The sequence below is a fragment of the Mobula birostris genome, chromosome 3, assembly GCF_030028105.1.
Source record: "Mobula birostris isolate sMobBir1 chromosome 3, sMobBir1.hap1, whole genome shotgun sequence".
Taxonomy (NCBI): domain Eukaryota; kingdom Metazoa; phylum Chordata; class Chondrichthyes; order Myliobatiformes; family Myliobatidae; genus Mobula; species Mobula birostris.
In genome coordinates this window covers 185,948,561-185,973,298 of record NC_092372.1, presented here as the reverse complement: position 1 = coordinate 185,973,298, position 24,738 = coordinate 185,948,561, and the positions used below count along the sequence as shown (strand labels likewise).

At 44.7% G+C, this 24,738-nt stretch overlaps 1 protein-coding gene across 2 annotated transcripts in view; it reads right to left on the bottom strand.

Annotated features, from left to right (window-relative positions):
* The window catches only part of msrb2 (methionine sulfoxide reductase B2), a 32,401-nt gene that overhangs the window by 7,104 nt on the left and 559 nt on the right, over positions 1 to 24,738 (bottom strand). For both annotated transcript variants that reach the window (XM_072253830.1, XM_072253829.1), the window contains exon 2: positions 16,426 to 16,532. In XM_072253830.1, the coding sequence (XP_072109931.1) occupies positions 16,426 to 16,532 (107 nt within the window). The remainder of the gene's footprint in view (positions 1 to 16,425; positions 16,533 to 24,738) is intronic.

Here is a 24,738-nt window from a genome sequence, read left to right as displayed (position 1 = left end):
GTTTATAGACTGCAAAGCTCAAATGGAGTATATATTGGTTGCTAATTATTCAGCTGATTTAAAGAGTGCATGTGCTCTCCATTAAAACTCACTCCACATGTCCAAATTCTAGTTGGCACAGCTCAGCTGCAGGCTGGCAAAGTGAAGGGTGAGATATGTCAGTGCTGGAAAATAATGAATCGCAAATGCATAATTTCAAACTGTGAGTAATCTGAGTTATCTAAACCTCAACATCAAAGAGCAGTTACATTTCTCAAGCTTCCTGTAAATCAGTCTGGCTTTCATCACAAAGAATATTCTGGAAACCAGCCCACCTGCTTAGCTCAGCCACTAGACTAGAATCTGACACCGAACATAAAGAAACTTCTGTTTATTCCCCTCTTTACCCACGAAGAGAGTCCCTGGCTGATGGTTGGTGAAAAATATATCAGAACAAACATGGCTATCAAACCAAGTCTCAGGTGGGTAACAGTAACAGCACATAGTACATACCCTTTGGTGCACAATGATGTACCGATCTTTTAACCTACCCCAAGATCAATCTAACCCTTCCATCCCACATTGCCCTCCATTTTTCTTTAATTCATGTACCTTTCTAAGAGTTTCTTAAATGGCCCTACCACCATCCTTGGCAGTGTACTCCACACACCTCCTCTGTGTCAAAACCTTACCTCTGACATCCTCCCCTATACTTTCCTCCAATCAACTTAAAGTTATGCCCCCTCAAATTTAGCCATTTCCACTTTGGGAGAAAGTCTCAGGCAGTCCACTTGATCGATGCCTCTTATCATCTTGTATAACTCTATAGAGTCACCAATCCTCCTTCAATCCAAAGAGAAACATCCTAGCTCACTCAACTTATCCTCATAAGACATGCTCTTCAATCCAGGGAGCATCCTGGTAAATGTCTTCTGCACCTTCTCTAAAGCTTCCACATCCTTCCTATAATGAGATGACCAGAAATGAACACAACATTCTAGGTGTGGTCTAACCAGAGTTTTATAGAGCTGCAACATTACCTCACAACACTTGAGCTCAGCCTCCTGACTAATGAAAGCCAACACACCATACACCTTAACAACTACCAATTTGCACAACAACTTTAAGGATCTATGGAAGTGACCACAAGATCTTCCACACTGCTAAAAATCCTATCATTAACCTGTACTCTGCCTTCAGGTTCAATCTTCACACGTTGCTGGATTGAACCCCATCTGCTATTTCTCAGCCCAGCTCTGTATTCTTATCAATGATATGTTGTAACCCTCAACAATCTTCTGCACAATCTACATCACCAACCTTCATGTCATCTGCAAACTTACTCACCCACTCTTCTACTTCCTCATCGGTCAATTATAAATATCACAAAGAGCAGGAGTCTCAGAACAGTTCCCCGTGGGGTGCCACTGTTCACTGACCTCCACATTCAACTACCCACTCTCTTCTGTGGGCAAGCCACTTTGCAGTCCACACAGCCAAGTTTTAATGAACTCTTGGCCACAGGCAGCTGTGGAGGCCAAGTCTTTACGTACAGTATATTTAAGGCAGAGGTTGATGGGTTCTTGGCTGGTCAGGGCATGAAGGGATACAGGGAGAAGGCAGGAGATTGGGACTGAGAGGAAAATTCGATCAACCATGATGAAATGGCAGAGCAGACTCAATGGGCCAAATGGCCTAATTCTACACCTATATCTTATGGTCTTACTGTATAGTCTTATGCCTTCTGACTTTCTGAATGAGCCTACCATGTGGAACCTTATCTAACACCTTACTAAAATCTACTTATACCACATCCACTGCTCTAGCTTCATCAATTTGCTTTGTCACTTCCTCAAAGAATTCAATCAGGCTCCTGAAGCATGACCTGCCATCCACTGCGGGCTATCCCCAATCGAGATTATTCTTAACCAAACGCTCAGAAATCCTGTCCCCAAGAACCCTCTCTAATAATTTTGCCCACCATCAATGCAAGACTCACTGGTCTATAATGGGGACCGCGAAGTTGCTAAAATCCAACCAAGTCGAAAATAGGGTCAGACTCAGCTGTGACACTTTAAGGTCAAGTAACTTGCTGATGTCTGCTGCCTAAATCAATACACGAGGTGTTTGGGTTCAGTACCAGGGTGCTCCAGAACAAGGTGCTTTGCTTCAATACTAGAGAGCTGCAGGGCAGCACAATCAGCAAACTGAAAATACACCAGTCACTGACGCGTGACAGCAGCTGAAGAACCTCAAGTTGGGGGTGGTCGAAGAGGAACGGATCAGAGTATCAGAGCCGTCTGAGTAACAGAGATAAACTATACCCATCAGAACAGGATTCCATGAACACTGGCATTTGATAGTAGTTCCAGGGTAATGACAGAGTACAGACTGAAAATGACTGAGGAGAAAGAAAGTGAAACTCTAATCATAAAGTACTAGCACTGAATAAATCCTCACCATTTATCCAAACGTGAAATCTAAGATTGTTCGGCAGCTTGAAGGAAAACACCAATCAAAACTAGAAGTATCTCTATAAATCCAATTGCAAGTTGCTTGCAACACTGGTATGTTAATTGATAAATAATGGAAAGGTATGTTCACTGTGGAATTTACACAGTGCCTGCTTTATACAGGCGTCAATGTAAATTTTAACCAAGGTAAATTGGCACTGTCAGGATAGCAAGAAACTCAGATGAATCCCACCAAAAGTACTCATCCAGTTTTCCCAATATTCTTTACTTGCAACATTCTTGATTCTAAATTCAGTTTTCCCTGACCTGCAACAAGTAATTGTTATGGACTGAGAAATCTAAATAGACAAAGCTATGCTGTGAAAATTCTGTTGTATTTCAATCTTTATGTTGAGCAACAATTATTATTATTGTGTCCTTCATCTTTCAGAAACAGAAAACCTACAGCACAATACAAGCCCTTCGGCTCACAAAGTTGTGCCGAACATGTCCCTAACTTAGGAATTACCAGGGTTACCCATAGCCCTCTATTTTTCAAAGCTCCATGTACCTATCCAAAAGTCTCTTAAAAGACCCTATCATATCCACCCCGACCACCGTTGTCAACAGCCCATACCACACACCCACCACTCTCTGCATAAAAAATACTTACCCCTGATATCTCCTCTTAACCTACTCCCCAGCACCTTAAACCTATGCCCTCTTGTGGCAGCCATTTCAGCCCTGGGGAAAAAGCCTCTGACTATCCATACAATCAATGTCTCTCATCATTTTACACACCTCTCTCTATCAGGTCACCTCTCATCCTCCGTCACTCCATGGAGAAAAGGCAGAGTTCACTCAACCTGTTTTCATAAGGCATGCTCCCCAATCCAGGCAACATCCTTGTAAATCTCCTCTGCACACTTCCCATGGTTTCCACATCTTTCCTGTAGTGAGGCGAATAGAACGGAGCACAGCACTCCAAGTAGGGTCTGACCAGGGTCCTATACAGCTGCAACGTTACCTCTCGGCTCCTAAATTCAATTCCACGATTGATGAAGGCCAATACACCATATGCCTTCTTAACCAGAGTCAACCTGCGCAGCTGCTTTGAGCGTCCTATGGACTCAGACCCCAAGATCCCTCTGATCCTCCACACTGCCAAGAGACTTACCATTAATACTATATTCTGCCATCATATTCAACCTACCAAAATGAACCACCTCACACTTATCTGGGTTGAACTCCATCTGCCACTTCACAGCCCAGTTTTGCATCCTATCAATCTCCTGCTATAACCTCTGACAGCCCTCCACACTATCCACAACACCTCCGACCTTTGTGTCATCAGCAAATTTACTAACCCATCCCTCCACTTCCTCATCCAGGTCACTTTTAAAAATCATGAAGAGCAAGGGTCCCAGAACAGATCCCTCAGGCACTCCACTGGTCACCATGGTTTTATGGCTCTTTTTCGTGCTACACCAGATCTGGAGTACCAATTACTTCATTCTCTTTTACACTTGTGTGCAGGAAATGACATTAAACAATCTTGTAGAAAGCAAGACAGAAACCACTTCATCAGAACTGGGTATAAGAGATGAGCTACATTTTGGTAGCAGGGCTGAATAGAGGAAAAGAGAATTCTCTGATGTGGTGACACCAAATGAGTTAACGAAGCAGTTAGAGAGGTAGTTAGCAGCACCTTCTGCTTCTTTGTCTGGGCAATTTAACAGCAAAGCCATGTGACATTACCACCAGGCCAAACTACTTGGGCAAAAAAAAAAAAAGACATTCAGTCAAAATGATGAGAAGCAGACAAGGCCAATTCTGAATCAGACCGAAAGGCATTCGAGTTACCTAAAGCTGAAGAATTCAATACTGGGTCTCTAAGGCAAGAAAGTGCCCAAACAGAAGTTGAAGCACTGTTTCTCAAGCTTGTTTTAGGTATCATTGCAACACTGCAGGAGTCCTCAAACTGATATATTAGAGTGGGAGTGCAATAGGAAAATAAAGAGGTTGCAAAACAGAAGCTCAATGTTCACTCCTGCAGAAAGAGCACAGATGTTCTGCAAAATGATTACTCCAGTCATTTTGGATTCCAGACCTAATCAGTTCCCCTCTACCACCACTCTGCTCCGTCTAGCGGAATTAGTCCTTACTCTTAATAATTTCTCCTTTGGCTCCTCCCACTTCCTCCAAACTAAAGGTGTAGCTATGGGCACCCGTATGGGTCCTAGCTATGCCTGCCTTTTTGTTGGGTTTGTGGACCAATCTATGTTCCGTGCCTATTCTGGTATCTGTCCTCCACTTTTCCTTCGCTACATCGACGACTGCATTGGCGCTGCTTCCTGCACGCATGCAGAACTCGTTAACTTTATTAACTTTGCCTCCAACTTTCAACCTGCCCTCAAGTTTACCTGGTCCATTTCCGACACCTCCCTCCCCTTTCTAGATCTTTCTGTCTCTGTCTCTGGAGACAGCTTATCCACTGATGTCTACTATAAGCCTACTGACTCTCACAGCTATCTGGACTATTCCTCTTCTCACCCTGTCTCTTGCAAAAACGCCATCCCCTTCTCGCAATTCCTCCGTCTCTGCCGCATCTGCTCTCAGGATGAGGCTTTTCATTCTAGGACGAGGGAGATGTCTTCCTTTTTTAAAGAAAGGGGCTTCCCTTCCTCCACTATCAACTCTGCTCTTAAACGCATCTCCCCCATTTCACGTACATTTGCTCTCACTCCATCCTCCCGCCACCCCAATAGGAATAGGGTTCCCCTGGTCCTCACCTACCACCCCACCAGCCTCCGGGTCCAACATATTATTCTCCGTAACTTCCGCCACCTCCAACGGGATCCCACCACTAAGCACATCTTTCCCTCCCCCCCCTCTGCATTCCGCAGGGATCGCTCCCTACACAACTCCCTTGTCCATTCGTCCCCCCCATCCCTCCCCACTGATCTCCCTCCTGGCACTTATCCGTGTAAGCGGAACAAGCGCTACACATGCCCTTACACTTCCTCCCGTACCACCATTCAGGGCCCCAAACAGTCCTTCCAGGTGAGGCAACACTTCACCTGTGAGTCGACTGGGGTGATATACTGCATCCGGTGCTCCCAATGTGGCCTTTTATATATTGGCGAGACCCGACGCAGACTGGGAGACCGCTTTGCTGAACATCTACGCTCTGTCCGCCAGAGAAAGCAGGATCTCCCAGTGGCCACACATTTTAATTCCACATCCCATTCCCATTCTGACATGTCTATCCACGGCCTCCTCTATTGTAAAGATGAAGCCACACTCAGGTTGGAGGAACAACACCTTATATTCCGTCTGGGTAGCCTCCAACCTGATGGGATGAACATCGACTTCTCTAACTTCTGCTAGGCCCCACCTCCCCCTCGTACCCCATCTGTTACTTATTTTTATGCACACATTTTCTCTCACTCTCCTTTTTCTCCCTCTGTCCCTCTGAATATACCTCTTGCCCATCCTCTGGGTTCCCCCCCCCCCGTCTTTCTTCCCGAACCTCCTGTCCCATGATCCTCTCGTATCCCCTTTTGCCAATCACCTGTCCAGCTCTTGGCTCCATCCCTCCCCCTCCTGTCTTCTCCTATCATTTTGGATCTCCCCCTCCCCCTCCAACTTTCAAATCCCTTACTCAGTTAGTCCTGACGAAGGGTCTCAGCCTGAAACGTCGACTGCACCTCTTCCTAGAGATGCTGCCTGGCCTGCTGCGTTCACCAGCAACTTTGATGTGTGTTGCTTGAATTTCCAGCATCTGCAGAATTCCTGTTGTTTGCTCCAGTCGGTGTTCGGTTTATCCGATGTAGAGGAGTCCACACTGTAAACACTGAATTCAGAACTCCATACTTGAAGACTTACAGGTGAATCACTAATTTACCAAGACAACTGTTTGGGTTCCTCGATGGTGGAAAGGCAAGGGAAAAGAAGAGATGAAAAAAAATAGATGTTGCATCTCCTGTGATTGCATATGAAACTGCAACACAGTGGGGAATGGATGCTGGGGGACCAGAGGGTCACAAAGGGAGCATTCCCCGCAAAACGTTAAAAGGGAGGGAAAGGGAGATACATGTCTGGTAACACACACAAAAAATGCTGGTGAACGCAGCAGGCCAGGCAGCATCTATAAGAAGAAGTACAGTCGACATTTCGGGCCGAGACCCTTTGTCAGGACTAACTGAAAGAAGAGGTAGTAAGAGATTTGAAAGTGGGAGGGCGGGAGGGGGAGATCTGAAAAGATAGGAGAAGACAGGAGGGGGAGGGATGGAGCCAAGAGCTGGACAGGTGATTGACAAAAGGGATACAAGGATGGAGAAGGGAGAGGATCATGGGACGAGAGGCCTAGGGAGAAAGTGGGGGGGGGGGGAGGGAGAGCACCAGAGGATGGAGAACAGGCAAGGAGTTATAGTGAGAGGGACAGACGGAGAGAAAAAGAGAAAAAAAGGGGGGGAAATAAATAAATAAGGGATGGGGTACGAGGGGGAGGTGGGGCATTAGCGGAAGTTAGAGAAGTCAATGTTCATGCCATCAGGCTGGAGGCTACCCAGACGGAATACAAGGTGTTGTTCCTCCAACCTGAGTGTGGCAGAGGAGGAGGCCGTGGATAGACATCAGAATGGGAAACCCACCAGCCTCCAGGTCCAACATATAATTCTCCATAACTTCCGCCACCTCCAACAGGATCCCACCACTAAGCACATCTTTCCCTCCCCCCCTTTCTGCTTTCCACAGGGATTGCTCCCTACACTACTCCCTTGTCCATTCGTCCCCCCCATCCCTTCCCACCTATCTCCCTCCCGGCACTTATCCTTGTAAGCGGAACAAGTGCTACACATGCCCTTACACTTCCTCCCTCATTGCCATTCAGGGCCCCAGACAGTTCTTCCAAGTGAGGTGACACATCACCTGAGAGTCGGCTGGGGTGATATACTGCGTCCGGTGCTCCCGATGGGGACTTCTATATATTGGCGAGACCCGACGCAGACCCTTATTTATTATTATTTCCCCCCCCCCTTTCTCTCTCTCTCTTTTTTCTCCCTCTGTCCCTCTCACTATAACTCCTTGCCTGCTCTCCATCCTCAGGGCTCCCCTCCCCCCTTCTCTTTCGCCCCAGGCTTCCTGTCCCATGATCCTCTCCCTTCTCCAGCCTCGTATCCCTTTTGCCAATCAACTTTCCAGCTCTTAGCTCCATCCCTCCTGACTTCTCCTATCATTTCAGATCTCCCCCTCCCCCTTTCAAATTTCTTACTATCTCTTCTTTCAGTTAGTCCTGACGAAGGGTCTCAGCCCGAAATGTCGACTGTACCTCTTCCTATAGATGCTGCCTGGCCTGCTGCGTTCACCAGAATTTTTTTTGTGTGTTTCTTGAATTTCCAGCATCTGCAGATTTCCTCTCCTCATGTATGTGTCTGGTGCTGGAGTTTCGTTGGAGCTGGCATTGAAATTGTGAGAGATGAGCCATTGAATATGAAAATTGATGGGATAGGGGAACTCTGTTCTTGCTCTGTCCAGGTGAGGGGTGAAGTGCAGAGTGGCGGGAAATAGATGAGATTTAAGATGACCCAATTTAGATTCACACAAGTTGCCAATTTGGATCAGAGAAGGAGACATTGTACTTGTAGAAGGATACTGACACATGGGAAAAGTTCAAAGTATGGATTTTCAGAGGGTGGCTCTTCACTGCATTTAGCTGAACACGTTTTTATTCGAGAGAAAATTAAGATGCACATATGACCATGCCTTTAATTTATCTGTTAAAATTATTCTATTATTCCGCTCAGATAAAGGAGAAGTGGTGCTTAATTAGATGGGGAAGATAGAGCTAGTAGAAGATGAAGTTACTTGGCTACCCATGCCTTCCGCCTTTCAGCATAATCATATCTGATCTTGCCCCTCACTGTCAGAATCCTGTATTAACCCCATACATTTAGATTCCCTCAGCATCTAAAAATCCTAGTCAGTTGCTTTGCAACCACAAACACGAGGAAATCTGCAGACACTGGAATTTCAAGCAACATACATCAAAGTTGCTGGTGAACGCAGCAGGCCAGGCAGCATCTCTAGGAAGAGGTACAGTCGACGTTTCAGGCCGAGACCCTTCGTTAAGACTAACTGAAAGAAGAACTACCAAGAGATTTGAAAGTGGGAGGGGGAGATCCGAAATGATAGGAGAGCTTGATTTGCAGTGTGGGATGAGTAGCTGTGACTCCCAATTTTTTTCACAAAAATAACATCTTTTTCAAGTCTGCCTACAGAAGTTGTCAAAACATCTGAAAAAATTATGTACAAAATTCAAACTCATGGTGGCAGGTAATTTCACAAATTTAAAAACATAAATGTTGAGTCATTTTCATTCCAGTCAGTCTCTAATAGTTGCCATGCATGCACATAATTTAGGGCCTTGTGGAGAGGTGATTACTACAGTATTTAAATATGGCTGCTGCCAACTATGAATATAAGGAAGCAAGAATTTATTTCTTCTGAATATCTCATATGACAAATGATTTTGTTGAATAGGCACAGGTGGAATTCAGGTCTGTTAGTAAGGTTCAACACAGCACAATACTGTCGACAGTCCTGACGCTGCAGATTGAAGGATGGTTGGACAAGGCATTAGGACAACTGCAGTCTTTTAATAATTGCCATGAGTATTGTATCAGAAAGCCAGACTGCAAACTTACAGAACACAACTGGCAATGAACTAAAGTAGCTTGAAAAAAGACCGGATAGGCTAGGTTTGTGTACCTCAGAAGAGTGGAAGTTGAGAAGAAATATAATTGAGGGCATAAAAGTACAAGAAACTTGGATAGGTTGAATACGAAGGACCTTTTACACAGTGTTATTCCACCATATCACCAACAATTGGAAATTATGCAGAAACAACAGTGAAATTATAATAAAAGGACTATCAATTAGGGACCAACAGGATGAATGATGGAATGGGGGGGGGGGGGCAACCAGGGTAGGTCTTACATGGTGAGCAGCAGGACACTGAGAAGTGTGGTAGAACAGGATTGGCACCCCAGGTAGATAGAATCACAAAGAAAGCTTTTGGAAAATTGGCCTTCATATATCAATGTACTGAATACAGGAGTTGGGATGTTATGTTGAAATTGTAGAAGACATTGGTGAGGCCTAATTTGGAGTATTGTGTCCAGTTTTGGTCATCTACTTACAGGAAAGATGCAAATAAGATTGAAAGAGTACAGAGAAAACTTAAAAGGCTGCTATCAGGAACTTGAGGATCTGAGTTGTAGGGAGAGATTGAATAGATCAGGACTTTATGTCCTAGAACATTGAGGACTGAAGGGAGATTTGGTAGAGGTATACAAATTTAAGAGGGTAAATGCAAGCAGACTTTTTCCACTGAGGTTGGAGGAGACTACAACTGGAGGACACGAGTCAAGGGTGAAAGATGAAATGTTTAAAGGAAATGTGAGGGGGAACTCCTTCAGAGTGTGGAACGAGCTGCCAGCACAAGTGGTGGACGTGGGGTCGATTTCAATATTGAAGAAAAATTTGGATAGGTACATGCAGGGAAGATATATGATCCGGGTGCAGGTCAATGGGACAAGGCAGATTACAAGATCAGCACATACTAGGTAGGCTGATCGGCCCATTTCTGTGCTGTAGTATTCTATAACTCTATGACGCTAAATTTAGAATTTCAATTTTTTGTTCCACAAAGAATTAGGTAGAATATTCTTACCAATTTGAAAGGCATTATTACTACAAAGAAACTGAATAAAAGTAAATGTTGAAATAGTACATTTAATCTTCACCTCCTGATATCTGAACACTAAAACCTGAGGTGATATTCCTAGCTGGAAGTGTCATTTTGCATTAAACATTAAAACAGGTATCCCACCAGCTCAGCACATTTTAAATGTTGACCAGTGGAGTTTTCCAGTCTCCTCAATTTCTATCACTGAATGAACAGCAATATAAACTTAAATCACTTGCTTAGTATAGAACATAGAACAGTACAGCACAGTACAGGCCCTTCGGCCCACAATATTGTGCCGACCCTTAAACCCTGCCTCCCATATAACCCCCCCCACCATAAATTCCTCCATATACCTGTCTAGTAGTCTCTTAAACTTCACTAGTGTATCTGCCTCCACCACTGACTCAGGCAGTGCATTCCACGCACCAACCACTCTGAGTAAAAAACCTTACTCTAATATCCCCCTTGAACTTCCCACCCCTTACCTTAAAGCCATGTCCTCTTGTATTGAGCACTGGTGTCCTGGGGAAGAGGCGCTGGCTATCCACTCTATCTATTCCTCTTAATATCTTGTATACCTCTATCATGTCTCCTTTCATCCTCCTTCTCTCCAGAGGGTAAAGCCCTAGCTGCCTTAATCTCTGATCATAAGGGCTTGTAATCTGTCAAGTAGGGTGCCATGCACAATCCTGATTTGATGGAGACAGAAGTGAGAGAACGGAGGAACATCTGGAGAAATTTCTGAAATGTCTTTTTCGCTGCCATTGTTACTGTGTGATCCAGAATCCCCAGAGGGGAAGGCCCCAAATCCTCGGCTTTGCTTGTTGCTCAGCGGCCGGTATGGGGTCGAACCGCTTGGCAGAGATGGTGCTCGGAGCTCAGTGTCGAAGGTCTGGTTGGAGGCTTGAAGTTTTCGGATAGACTCAGAGTCGGCTATGGTTGGGTGCTTCCAATGCATGGACAGTTGTCAGTGCCTGGTGGTTTATGGCAGAGAGAGTTTCTCCCTTCCGCCGCTTACTATCGGGGACTATCGGGAGTTGATCAGAACTTTGAGACTTTTTTTTTTAACCGTTCCCATGGTCTGCTCTTTTATCAAATTATGGTATTGCTTTGCACTGCGGTAACTATATGTTATAATTATGTGGTCTTGTCAGTGTTAGTCTTTGGTTTGTCCTGTTATTTTTTTGTGATATCACTCTGGAGGAACATTGTATCATTTTTTAATGCATGCATTTCTAAATGACAATAAACGAGGACTGAGTGTCCTCATAATCTAATCTAATGCATACTCTCTAAACCAGGCAGCATTCCAGTAAATCTCCTCTATACCCTTTCCAAAGCTTCCACATCCTTCCTATAGTGAAGTGACCAGAACTGCACACAGTACTCCAAGTGTGGCCTAACCAGAGTTTTAAAGAGCTACATCATTACCCTGCGACTCTTAAACTCTATCCCTCGACTTATGAAAGCTAACACTCCATAAGCTTTCTTAACTACCCTATCTACCTGTGGGGCAACTTTCAGGGATCTGTGGACATGTACCCCCAGCTCCCTCTGCTCCTCCACACTACCAAGTATCATAGAAACATAGAAAATAGGTGCAGAAGGCCATTCGGCCCTTCTAGCCTGCACCGCCATTTATTATGATCATGGCTGATCATCCATCTCAGAACCCCGCCCCAGCCTTCCCTCCATACCCCCTGACCCCCCGAGGCCACAAGGGCCATATCTAACTCCCTCTTAAATATAGCCAATGAACTGGCCTCAACTGTTTCCTGTGGCAGAGAATTCCACAGATTCACCACTCTCTGTGTGAAGAAGTTTTTCCGAATCTCGGTCCTAAAAGTCTTCCCCTCTATCTCTGCCTTGGAGTTTGTCCTTCCAAAGTGTACCACCTCACATTTCTCCGGGTTGAACTCCATCTGCCACTTCTCAACCCACTTCTGCATCCTATCAATGTCTCTCTGCAATCTTTGACAATCCTCTACACTATCCACAGCACAACCAACCTTTGTGTCGTCTGCAAACTTGCCAACCCACCCTTCTACCCCCACATTCAGGTTGGGGCAGCAGGCTGAGGGTAACAGACACCAACAGAATCAACAAACTCATCCGTAAGGCCAGTGATGTGGGGATGGAACTGGACTCTCTCACGGTGGTGTCTGAAAAGAGGATGCTGTCTAAGTCGCAGGCCATCTTGGTCAATGTTTCCCATCCACTACATAATGTACTGGGAGGGCACAGGAGTACATTCAGCCAGAGACTCATTCCACTGAGATGCAGCACAGAGCGTCATAGGAAGTCATTCCTGCCTGTGGCCATCAAACTTTACAACTCCTCCCTTGGAGGGTCAGACACCCTGAGCCAATAGGCTGGTCCTGGACTTATTTCATAATTTACTGGCATAATTTACATATTACTATTTAACTATTATGGTTCTATTACTATTTATTATTTATGGTGCAACAGTAACAAAAACCAATTTCCCCCGGGATCAATAAAGTATGACTATGACTAATAAAAATAACAAAAAGTAGAGGTCACAGAACAGATCCTTGTGGGACACCACTAGTCACAACCCTCCAATCTGAATGTACTCCCTCCACCATGACCCTCTGCCTTCTGCAGGCAAGCCAATTCTGAATCCACCTGGCCAAATTTCCCTGGATCCCATGCCTTCTGACTTTCTGAATAAGCCTACCATGTGGAACTTTGTCAAATGCCTTACTAAAATCCATATAGATCACATCCACTGCACTACCCTCACCTATATGCCTGGTCACTTCCTCAAAGAACTCTATCAGGCTTGTTAGACATGATCTGCCCTTCACAAAGCTATGCTGACTGTCCCTGATCAAACCACGATTCTCTAAATGCCCATAGATCCTATCTCTAAGAATCTTTTCCAACAGCTTTCCCACCACAGACGCAAGGCTCACTGGTCTATAATTACTTGGACTATCCCTACTACCTTTTTTGAACAAGGGGACAACATTCGCCTCCCTCCAATCCTCCGGTACCATTCCCGTGGACAATGAGGACATAAAGATGCTAGCCAGAGGCTCAGCAATCTCTTCCCTCGCCTCGTAGAGCAGCCTGGAGAATATTCCGTCAGGCCCTGGGGACTTATCTGTCCTAATGTATTTTAACAACTCCAACACTTCCTCTCTCTTTATATCAACATGCTCCAGAACATCAACCTCACTCATATTGTCCTCACCATCAAGTTCCCTCTCATAGGTGAATACCGAAGAGAAGTATTCATTGAGGACCTCGCTCACTTCCACAGCCTCCAGGCACATCTTCCCACCTTTATCTCTAATCGGTCCTACCTTCACTCCTGTCATCTTTTTGTTCTTCACATAATTGAAGAATGCCTTGGGGTTTTCCTTTACCCTACTCGCCAAGGCCTTCTCATGCCCCCTTCTTGCTCTCCTCAGCCCCTTCTTAAGCTTCTTTCTTGCTACCCTATATTCCTCAATAGACCCATCTGATCCTTGCTTCCTAAACCTCATGTATGCTGCCTTCTTCTTCCTGACTAGATTCTCCACCTCACTTGTCACCCATGGTTCTTTCACCCTACCATTCTTTATCTTCCTCACCAGGACAAGTTTATCCCTAACATCCTGCAAGAGATCTCTAAACATCGACCACATGTCCATTGTACATTTCCCTGCAAAAACATCATCCCAATTCACACCTGAAAGTTCTAGCCTTATAGCCTCATAATTTGCCCTTCCCCAATTAAAAATTTTCCTATCCTGTCTGATTCTATCTTTTTCCATGATAATATTAAAGGCCAGGGAGCAGTGGTCACTGTCCCCCAGATGCTCACCCACTGAGAGATCTGTGACCTGACCCGGTTCGTTACCTAATACTAGATCTAGTATGGCATTCCCCCTAGTCGGCCTGTCAACATACTGTGACAGGAATCTGTCCTGGACACACTTAACAAATTCTGCCCCATCTAAACAATTGGAGCTAATCAGGTGCCGATGAATATTAGGGAAGTTAAAGTCACCCATGATAACAACCCTGTAATTTTTGCACCTTCCCAAAATCTGCCTCCCAATCTGCTCCTCGGTATCTCTACTGCTACCAGGGGGCCTATAGAATACCCCCAATAGCGTAACTGCTCCCTTCCTGTTCCTGACTTCCACCCATACTGACTCAAAAGAGGATCCTGCTACATTACCCACCCTTTGTGTAGCTGCAATAGTATCCCTGACCAGTAATGCCTCCCCTCCCCCCCCATCCCTTTTAAAGCACTGAAATCCAGGAATATTGAGAATCCATTCCTGCCCTGGTGGCAGCCAAGTCTCTGTAACAGCCACTACATCATAATTCCATGTATGTATCCAAGCTCTCAGTTCATCACCTTTGTTCCTGATGCTTCTTGCATTGAAGTACACACACTTTAGCCCCTCTACCTAACTACCTTTACACCCGTTATTCTTTTACATTGATTTCTGTGGGATATGACTCCCTACAAACTGTCTGCTGTAGTTCTTGCATTAGAACATTAATTACACTTCAGTAGTACTTAACTCACTGCACAACATGCTGTGCTGAAAGGAAAGCACAGGCACAACAGAACTGCAGGTCTTCTTTTTGAAACTTTAGAATATTTTTGGTTCTTAACTGAAGTTCTGTTTAAAAATCCAACAGTTTATTTGATAATATAAATCTCTTAATGACACGATCAATAATATGCATTTGACTGTGGGTCAAGAACACTAAAATGTTTAATCTAGACTTTTATAACTGTTGCAAACTATTCCTAATGTAGAATTACAAGATGAACCTTTTCTGCTGCAGTAGCCAATAATATTTTCAGCTTTTTTAAAATATGTTTTTATATGGAGGTACCTTGCTTAGAGCTCAGGATACATTCCAAGAAATGAGCTTGCTAATAGAATCAGCACTAAAAGTGGTCATTATATGCATCATACATATATAGAGATCTGCTAGCAACAGCCTTGCTGTGCTGGGAACCTGGTGTGAATCTTGCAACAAATTGCTCCATGCTTAGCGTGAAAAGGTTGCCTGTGAAGGCGCAGGGGTTGGGTAGGCGGGGGTGAGTGGTGTAGCTAACCAGGTGTGGGTCTCAGGACAGCACCCAAGCTGGCAAGGTGAAGTGTGGACTGTTGGAGGAGACTGGCACCCCAGCTCCATATGTTGGCAGATCGTTCGGATGCTCTCGTCTCCCTCATTATTTCCTGTCTGCTGTATTAGAAGCTGCTGTCTCTTTGTTTGGCTGCACAACCTTGCCCAGTTTGGTGAATTCCCTGCAGTAACATGCTCAAAGACAATTAGTCCACACAGGCAGCCTCCTCACACCAGCTACAAGGTGACTAATTGCTAGGGCAATAACAACAGGGCCCAGGGATTCACACCAAGTTGCTGACACACGGTCTGAGCAAGTGTTTTTTAAAAAAAATAACAGTTGGGGGTATGTACCTGTGAGTATATGAACTGGAGAACCAAGACAGCCAAAATAAATTTGTTAAGTAGGGTACCGTGCACAATTCTGATCTGATGGAGACAGACGTGACAGCACGGAGGAACATCTGGAGAAACTCCTGAAATGCCCGCTTCACTGCCGCTGCTACTGTGTGGTCCAGAATCTCCAGAGAAGGCCTCCGAATCCTCAGCTTTGCTGGTTTTGGTGGCCGGGGCAAGGTCGAAGGTGCTCGGCAGAGGGTGGCGCTCAGGAGGCGGTATTGGAGGGGCTGGTCGGAGGCGCAAAGTTTTCGGATGGACTCGGATTTGGCTGGAGATTTATGGCAGGGAGAGTTGCTCCCTTTTACCGTCTACTATCGGGAGTCGAACCAGACTTGAGACTTTTTTTTGATATAAACTGTGCCCATGGTCTGCTCTTTATCAAATATGGTATTGCTTTGCACTGCTGTAACTATGTTATAATTATGTTGTTTTGTCAGTGTTAGTCTTTGGTTTGTCCTGTTTTTTGTGATATCACTCTGGAGGAACATTGTATCATTCCTCAATGCATGCATTTCTAAATGACAATAAACTAGGACTGAGTGTTCTCAATCTAATCTAATCTAAATCAGCATTCTGCAAGATAGAGTGATGTGAGAAACCAGTGACCAAAACAAAACTTTAGACCTCCACATAAGTATCTCTCAGCTCGGGACTGAGAGGGTTGACTATTTTCAGCAGCATTGCTTTTTCAGAAAATCAGAGTTAAAGCTGGCCTAGTGCTTAAGAAACACTCACCAGTTCTGTTCCCTTTTCTCGAGTGACGAAGTATTGCTCTGGGGTGAGCTTCTTTTGCCAATCAACATTTACGGTTGTTTCATCGTATCGGGTCAGTGACCTCAAACCTACATAAAAATGAACAAGGAATAAATGCTGTTCTCCGTACTTGATGAAAAGCAAAGGAGCAACAATGCTTGTAATGTGGTTTAATCTCCAGAATCAGAATCAGGTTTATTATCACGGCATGTGTCATGAAATTTGTTAACTTAGCAGCAGCAGTTCAATGCAATACATAATCTAGCAGAGAGAAAAAAAATTAATAATAAAACAAGCATAAACAAGTAAATCAATTATGTGTATTGAATAGAGTTTTAAAAATATGCAAAGAACAGAAATACTGTATATTAGAAAAAGTGAGGTAGTGTCCAAAGCTTCAATGTCCATTTAAGAATTGGATGGCAGAGGGGAAGAAGATGTTCCTGAATTTCTGAGTGTGTGCCTTCAGGCTTCTGTATCTCCTACCTGATGGTAACAGTGAGAAAAAGGCAAGTCCTGGGTGCTGGAGGTCCTTAATAATGGATGCTGCCTTTCTGAGACACCAATTCCTAAAGATGTCCTGTGTACTTTGTAGGCTGGTGCCCAAGATGGAGCTGACTAGATTTACAACCTTCTGCAGCTTCTTTTGGTCCTGTGCAGTAGCCCCTCCATGCCAGACAGTGATGCAGACTGTCAGAATGCTCTCCACGGTACAACTATAGAAGTTTTTGAGTGTATTTGTTGGCATACCAAATCCCTTCAAACTCCTAATAAAGTATAGCTGCTGTTTTGCCTTCTTTATAACTACACCGATATGTTGGTCTCAGAGATCTTGACACCCAGGAACTTGAAGCCGCTCACTCTCTTCACTTCTGATCCTCTATAAGGATTGGTATGTGTTCCTTCATCTTACCCTTCCTGAAGTCCACAATCAGCTCTTTTGTCTTAATGACGTTGAGTGCCAGGTTGTTGCTGCGGCACCATTCCACTAGTTGGCATATCTCACTCCTGTACACCCTCTCATCACCACCTGACCTATAGTTGGTGAACAGCATCTTGACGTAGGTGCTTGTGCTGTCTAGGTGGTCTAAAGCCATGTAGAGAGCCATTGAAATTGTGCCTGCCATTGACCTATTGTGGCAATAGGCAAATTGCAATGGGTCCAGGTCCTTGCTGAGGCAGGAGACCAGTCTAGTCATAACCAACCTCTCAAAGCACTTCATCACTGTCGATGTGAGTGCAACTGGGCTACAGTCATTAAGGCAGCCCACATTATTCTTCTTAGGCACTGGTATGATTGTTGCCTTTTTGAAGCAAGTGGGAATTTCTGCCCGTAGCAGTGAGAGGTTGAAAACGTCCTTGAGTACTCCCGCTCATTGGTTGGCACAGTTTTTCAGAGCCTTACCAGGTACTCCATCAGGACCTCCTGTCTTGAGAGGGTTCACTCTAACATCTTGATTATTCAAATTTCAAATCTATCTCCCATTGCTGACAGTAGCAAAAGGGACTGAATAAGATAGAAATTAACATTGCTGGCAACTACAAGGAAATTGTTTTATAGATCTCAGTGATTACACATCTGTTACGTACCCCGTAACTGGGTTGCCAAACCAGCAGAAATGGGCCACTCAGTTGGAGTCTGGATTACTGGAACTAAGAAAGTTTTATTAAAGAAATAAGCAACACAGTACTCTAATCACAAGGATAATAAATGCAACAGTTCAGCAACGATAAAACACACATGTACACAGAACTAGGATAATAGGATCAATCAAGCTCTATCGCAGTCTAGGGGTAAATGACCAGTTTCAAGTGACGCAAAGTTCAGCTCAGTTCGCAGTAATCACTGTTGTGCTGTTGGGCGGGGAAAAGGAGAGAGAGCGAAAGCGAATGAATATTCAAAACGGATTCCACACCGACCTTCGACATTCCTCGCAGTTAGCTTTCGGGCGAGTCACTGGTAATGTCTTCTGAGGTCACCGACTGTGACCCCTCCGTTCCAAATACGATCGTTCTTCTGCGGTGAACCCAGCACCTTGGCAAGGGTGGACACACACACCAGGTTCCCGCCGATCCGTACCTTTCTACCCTGTGTGTCTATGGCTGGTCCCGCGACCAGACCTCCAACAACTCCCACCAACTAGTGGGGGGGGGGGGGGCACACCGCTTTCAGGGTCTCGTTACCTCGTGGAGTCATGTCTTAGCGAACCTGCCCCTTTTTATCCCCCTGCTGGGGTATCGCCTGTCCATCACACTTCAAACAGTTCAGGGTTCAAAAGGAGCCAGTCTTGACAATACTCAGACCGGTGTCTCCTTCCGTTAAACTCTCTCGTCTCTTCATTAACATTTCCAAATGCTGCTCCATTGTCTTACTTATCTCTCTCTCCTGAAGGCAGGCGGCAGATCAACTGTTGATCCCACTGGTGCTAGCACAGAACAGTTAACATCTTAGTCTATGCGTACTTTTGTAACCCTCTTTCGTCACACATCCTATCTATTGCCATTGAAATATGCAGATTCTCTGTGCTGTCAATGCCATACCATGTATGCCCAAACACCCAGGCAATGGAGGGGCACCGATGGAGGTGAATTTATCAGGATTAGAGAGCCAGTTAAGTCATATAAAGAAGCACGAAAGACATCCACAACCATCATATTTCAAGGGCTCCTTTGACTCCTTCAAACAGCCAACTACACTTTTCAGCAACGATAAACAGAGAGCAGAGAATGTTGTTTAAATAAAAGATCTAAAAAAGGATTAAGTGAATGGGAAAAACTCTTTCAAGTGGATACCAATACAATTATATGCAAGGTCACCCACCTTTGACCTCAGATAGATAGGTGAGAGTATTTTCTAAAAGACGAAAATAGAATGTTGAAACTTGGAGATCCAGGCATAGGGATCACCAGCTGGAAGTATTAACTAGAATGGTTAATGGAATATTAGCATTTGTAACCAGAGGTTCAGAGTACAAGAGGCTGACGCTTATGCAACAACATACGCAGCTCTAACTTTAGCACATCTGAACTATCATGCCCGATTCTAGGCACCTTCTGCTGGAAGAATACTGCCCCTGGAAGGAGGTCAATATATACAGTATGTGTTAGAATGATACCTCACTTGCAAGGATAAAACTATGAGAAGCATAATATTCATGAAAAGATTAAAAAGTAAATTGATTACATTTTTTTCTAAATTGGTCAGGGAGGTAAATGAAGAAAATCTCAGGAACGTAGGACTAAAGGAAATAGTTCAATAATTACAGCCAGGGCTTTTGGAAGTGTAGTCAGGATCCTACACAGAAAGGCTAGTAGAAAGTTTGTTTTCCACAAATGTGAATTAAGGCGGTTAATTCACAAACAAGAGAAAACCTGCAGGTGCTGGAATTCCAAGCAACACACACAAAACATTGGAGGAACTCAGCAGGCAAGACAGCATCTATGGAAAAAGTACAGTCAACGTTTTGAGCCAAGACCCTTCGGCAGGACTGGAGAAAATAAAGATTAGGAGTAGATTAAAAAGGTGGGGGAGGGGACAGAGAAACACAAAGTGACAGGTGAAACCGGGAAGGGGAGGGATGAAGTAAATAGCTGGGAATTTGATTGGTGAAAGAGATACAGGGCAGGAGAAGAGGGAGTCTGATCGGTGAGCAGAGAAGGGCATTGAAGAAAGACAAGGAGAGAAGAGCACCAGAGGGAGGCAATGGGCAGGCAAGAGAATAAGGTGAGGGGGAAAAGGCGATGGGGAGTGGTGAAGGAGAGGGTGGGGGGGCCATTACTGGAAATTCGAGAAATCGATATTCATGCCATCGGGTTTGAGGCTACCAGACAGAATATAAGGTGCTGTTCCTCCAACCTGAGTGCAATAGCAGCCATTAATTGACATGTCAGAATGGGAATATGAAGTGGAATTAAAATTGGTGGCCACTGTGAGATACTGCTTCTTCTGGCAAATGGAGCACAGGTGCTCACCGAAACATTCTCCTTATCAAATTCAGGTCTCACCAATATTCAGGAGGACATACTGGGAGCACCAGACACAATATATGACCCCAACAGATTCACAGGTGATGTGCTGCCTCACCTGGAAGGACTGTTTAGGGCTCTGAATGGTAGTGAGGGAGGTGGTGTAAGGGCAGGTGTAGCACTTGTTCTGCTTGCAAGGATAAGTGCCAGGAGGGAGATCAGTGGGGATGGATGAATGGACAAAGGACTCACTTGGGAGCGATCCTTATGGAAAGCAGAAAGTGGGGGGAGGGTTAGGAAAGATGTGCTTGGTGGTGGGATCCCTTTGGAGATGGCGGCAGTTCCAGCAAATTACGTGCTGGACACGAATGCTGGTGACCAAGAAGAACCCCATCCCTGGTAGGGTGGCGGGAGGGTGGGGTAAGAGCAGACGTGCGTGAACTGGACGAGATATGGTTGAGGGCAGCATTGATGGTGGAGGAAGGAAAGCCCTTTCCTTTGAAAAAGGAGGACATCTCCTTCGTTCTGGAATGAAAAGCCTCATCCTGAGACCAGATGTGGCAGAGCCAGAGGAACTGAGAGAAGGAGATGGCGTTTTTACAAGTAACAATGTGGGGAGTGTATAGTTCAGATAGCTGTGGAGTTCCTGGGTTTATGATAGACATCAGTAGATAAGCTGTCTCCAGAGACAGAGACAGCGAGATCATCCAGAAGCAGGATCTCCCGGCACCCATCCATTTTAATTCCACTTCACTTTCTCATTCCAATATGTCAATTCATGGCTGGCTCTACTGTCACAATGTGGCCACACTCAGGTTGGAGGAACAACATCTTGTATTCCATCTGGGTAGCCTCCAACCTGATGGCATGAACATCGATTTCCCAAACTTCTGGTAATGCCCTCCCCCCCCACTTCACCATTCCCCAACCCCTTTTCACTCTCACAACTTATCTTCTTGCCTGACCAATGCCTCCCTCTGGTGCCCCTCCCCCCTTCTTTCTTCCATGGCCTGCAATCCTCACCTATCAGACCCCTCCTTCTCCAGCCCTATATTTCTTTCACCAATCAACTTCCCAGCTATTTACTTCATCCCTCCCCCCTCCCAGTTTCACCTGTCACCTTGTTTCCCTCTCCCCTCCCCCAACTTTTAAATCTACTCTTCATCTTTTTTTCCCTTCAGTCTTGCTGAAGGGTTTCGGCCCAAAACATCCACTGTACTTTTTTTTCCATTGATGCTGCGTGGCCTGCTGAGTTCCTCTAGCATTTTGTGTGTTGCTAAGGATGTCAATTGCTAATTTTAAATCCAAAATGGCTAGGATTTTTCATAACCCTGTATATTTAGAGTATATGGTGAAAGGCAATTGCTATACAAAGCTCCAACTTTAACATATCTGTCACTCAGCCACAATAACAGTGAATGGCAAAAGTACTTGAAGGAGAAAATGGCCTTCTCTGATTCCTGTCCCTGATGTGAAGTCATTCTGATAAAGATCCACACTTGTGTATGTGGATATTCCACAGAGCAGGAAACACTTGGCTGACTTCTTTATCCATCGGTTACTTAGTGTACGTGTTGTTGGATGGCAAGAGGTACAGATATATACTGTACAAAGTTCGAAGTAAAATTATTATGAAAGTAAATATATGTCACCATATACAATCCTGAGATTCATTATACTCAATAAATCCAATAACCCTAACAGAATCTATGAAAGACTGCACTGTGTGCAAAAGACAAATTGTACAAATACAAAAAGAAATAATAATAGATTTTAAATATCAAGAACATGAGACGAAGAGACGAGATGATATAGCGGATTGTAACCTGATTCGGGCAGACGCAGTTCATCAGCCATGGCTGGCAGCTCATTTAGAAGGCAAATTCTGATTTTAAATCTCCACTGCCTTGCACTATACCCAGACTTGGGAAAGGATTTGGGAGTAAACCCGGAGGAAAAATCTGGAGCTGGAGTCCCGAAGACAGTTTCATGTTGAGTTCAACGCTGACTGGCAACTCCTGCTGCGATGCCGCTGGTGCTAGACTGTACTGATCTCTGCTGTTCCTTTGGATTCATCAGCTGTGTGGAGAGGGAAGTTTGCTGCATGGGCAACCACTTGCTCTCAGTATTGCACTGCCCTCACTTAAATGCTGGTTGGCATATCATATAGAAAGCTGGAATGAAACATCCATGGTTGTCAGCAACCAACAGAGCGCCTCAGCCTGATCACTTGGGTATCCAGCCTGACACGAATAAAATGTACACATGAGGAACCCGATGTTTATGCTTTCAACCTATGTGGGTAAAAAAAACTGCTCACTGTGCATCAGTTAAAAAAAAAGATTAATCTATGAAAATTCTTGCTTAAAAGTAATTGCAGATTAGTAACAACAGATTCATCAGATACTGGAGATCTTGAGCAACCCACAGAAAATGCTGGAGGAACTCAGCCAGTCAGGCAGCATCTATGAGACCCTGCATCAAGATTGGAAAGGGGCAGAAGCTTGAATAAGGTAGTGGAGGGGGGGGGGGAGCTGGCATGTGATAGGCGAGTCGAGATGAGGGGGAGGTGGGTGGGCAGGGAGGGTGCACAAAGTAAGATGCTGTGAGGGGACGACGTAAAGGGCAGAAGAAGAAATATAATCAGAGGATGGTGAAACATGGAGGAAGGAAGAGATGAACAAGAGGGAGATGATGGGCAAGTGAGGAGACAATTAAGCCAACTAGGATGACCACGATTCTTTTATACTTTCCACAAAGTTACACTCCTGTTTTCAGTAAGGTTCTTTTGAAGCAAGTTCATTATAGATATGTTGGTGTGATTGAAACTTCACCTCAACTTCCACAGACTTTTAACTTACCATCACGTGCAAATTTGTTTAAAATCTCAGAATTTGGAACTCTTATGCCCAGTTAAATAAATCTGGGTGTATTCTCACTGTGCTCTCCAAATTTTAATGAAACCAAACCCTTTCCAGAGAAGGGACATGTCAAATGAAACCAAACAGCATAAACCGAACTGTGCAGGTTGACTGTGTGGTTAAGAAGGCATACAGTGTACCGGCCTTCATTAATTGTGGAATTGAATTTAGGAGCCGAGAGATAATGTTGCAGCTATATAGGACCCTGGTCAGACCCCACTTGGAGTACTGTGCTCAGTTCTGGTCGCCTCACTACAGGAGGGATGTGGAAGCCATAGAAAGGGTGCAGAGGAGATTTACAAGGACTTTGCCTGAATTGGGGAGCATGTCTTATGAGAACAGGTTGAGTGAATGCGGCCTTTTCTCCTTGGAGTGACGGAGGATAAGAGGTGACCTGAGAGAGGTGTATAAGATGATGAGGGGCACTGATCGTGTGGATAGTCAGAGGCTGTTTCCCAGGGCTGAAATGGGTGCCACAAGAGGACACAGGTTTAAGGTGCTGGGGAGTAGGTACAGAGGAGATGTCAGGGGCAAGTTTTTTTACTCAGAGAGTGGTGAGTGCGTGGAATGGGCTGCCAGCAACGGTGGTGGAGGCGGATACGATAGGGTCTTTTAAGAGATTTTTAGAAAGGTACATGGAGTTTAGAAAAATAGAGAGCTATGGGTAACCCTGGTAATTTCTAAGGTAGGGACATGTTTGGCACAACTTTGTGGGCTAAAGGGCCTGTATTGTGCTGTAGGTTTTCTATGTTTTCTATGTTTGGCAGAAAAGGTGGACCCAGGTCTTACCTTTTTGCTGGTGTTGCCTTTTCCAGCCAGTGAACTGCAGGCAAAGTGAGGTTGAATGGAAAGGTGGCAGTTAATTAGCACAAGGCAAATCGTTTGAACTCAATTAAATGGCACACTTGAGAGAGGAGTTAACAATTTGTATGTATAGAGTGTCTATACTGTACTGCGTTAGAATGTCGCAAGGTTCAGAACAGACATGGCCAGCGTGATGTTTCACAGAACCGGCAATGTGCTAGCACCGACAATCTGTAACCATGAACGTCAATTTCCACCATGCTAATCAAACGTCAAACAATAATCCACACTTACAATTAAAACACATGATGACTGTAAGTACCTTCTCTCTTTGTTGTCACCGTAATGACGGTTTCTACGCAACAACATAAATAGCACGTTGAATGAGAAGTGAAACAAACGGTGCTCCGACCTTTCAGGATCAATGTTCGTGCTTCAGACATCAAACCATTTTGATTGACAGATTTTTGCATTCTTCGTGAAGAACTCCGGTAATTCAAATTGGACTCCTGTTAGATGCATTCACTTGAATCTGACAACACTGGCAGAAAAAATTTCTGTTCGGGGGAAACAAAATCCCAAATCCTCCCCGAAGCTGGTGGCA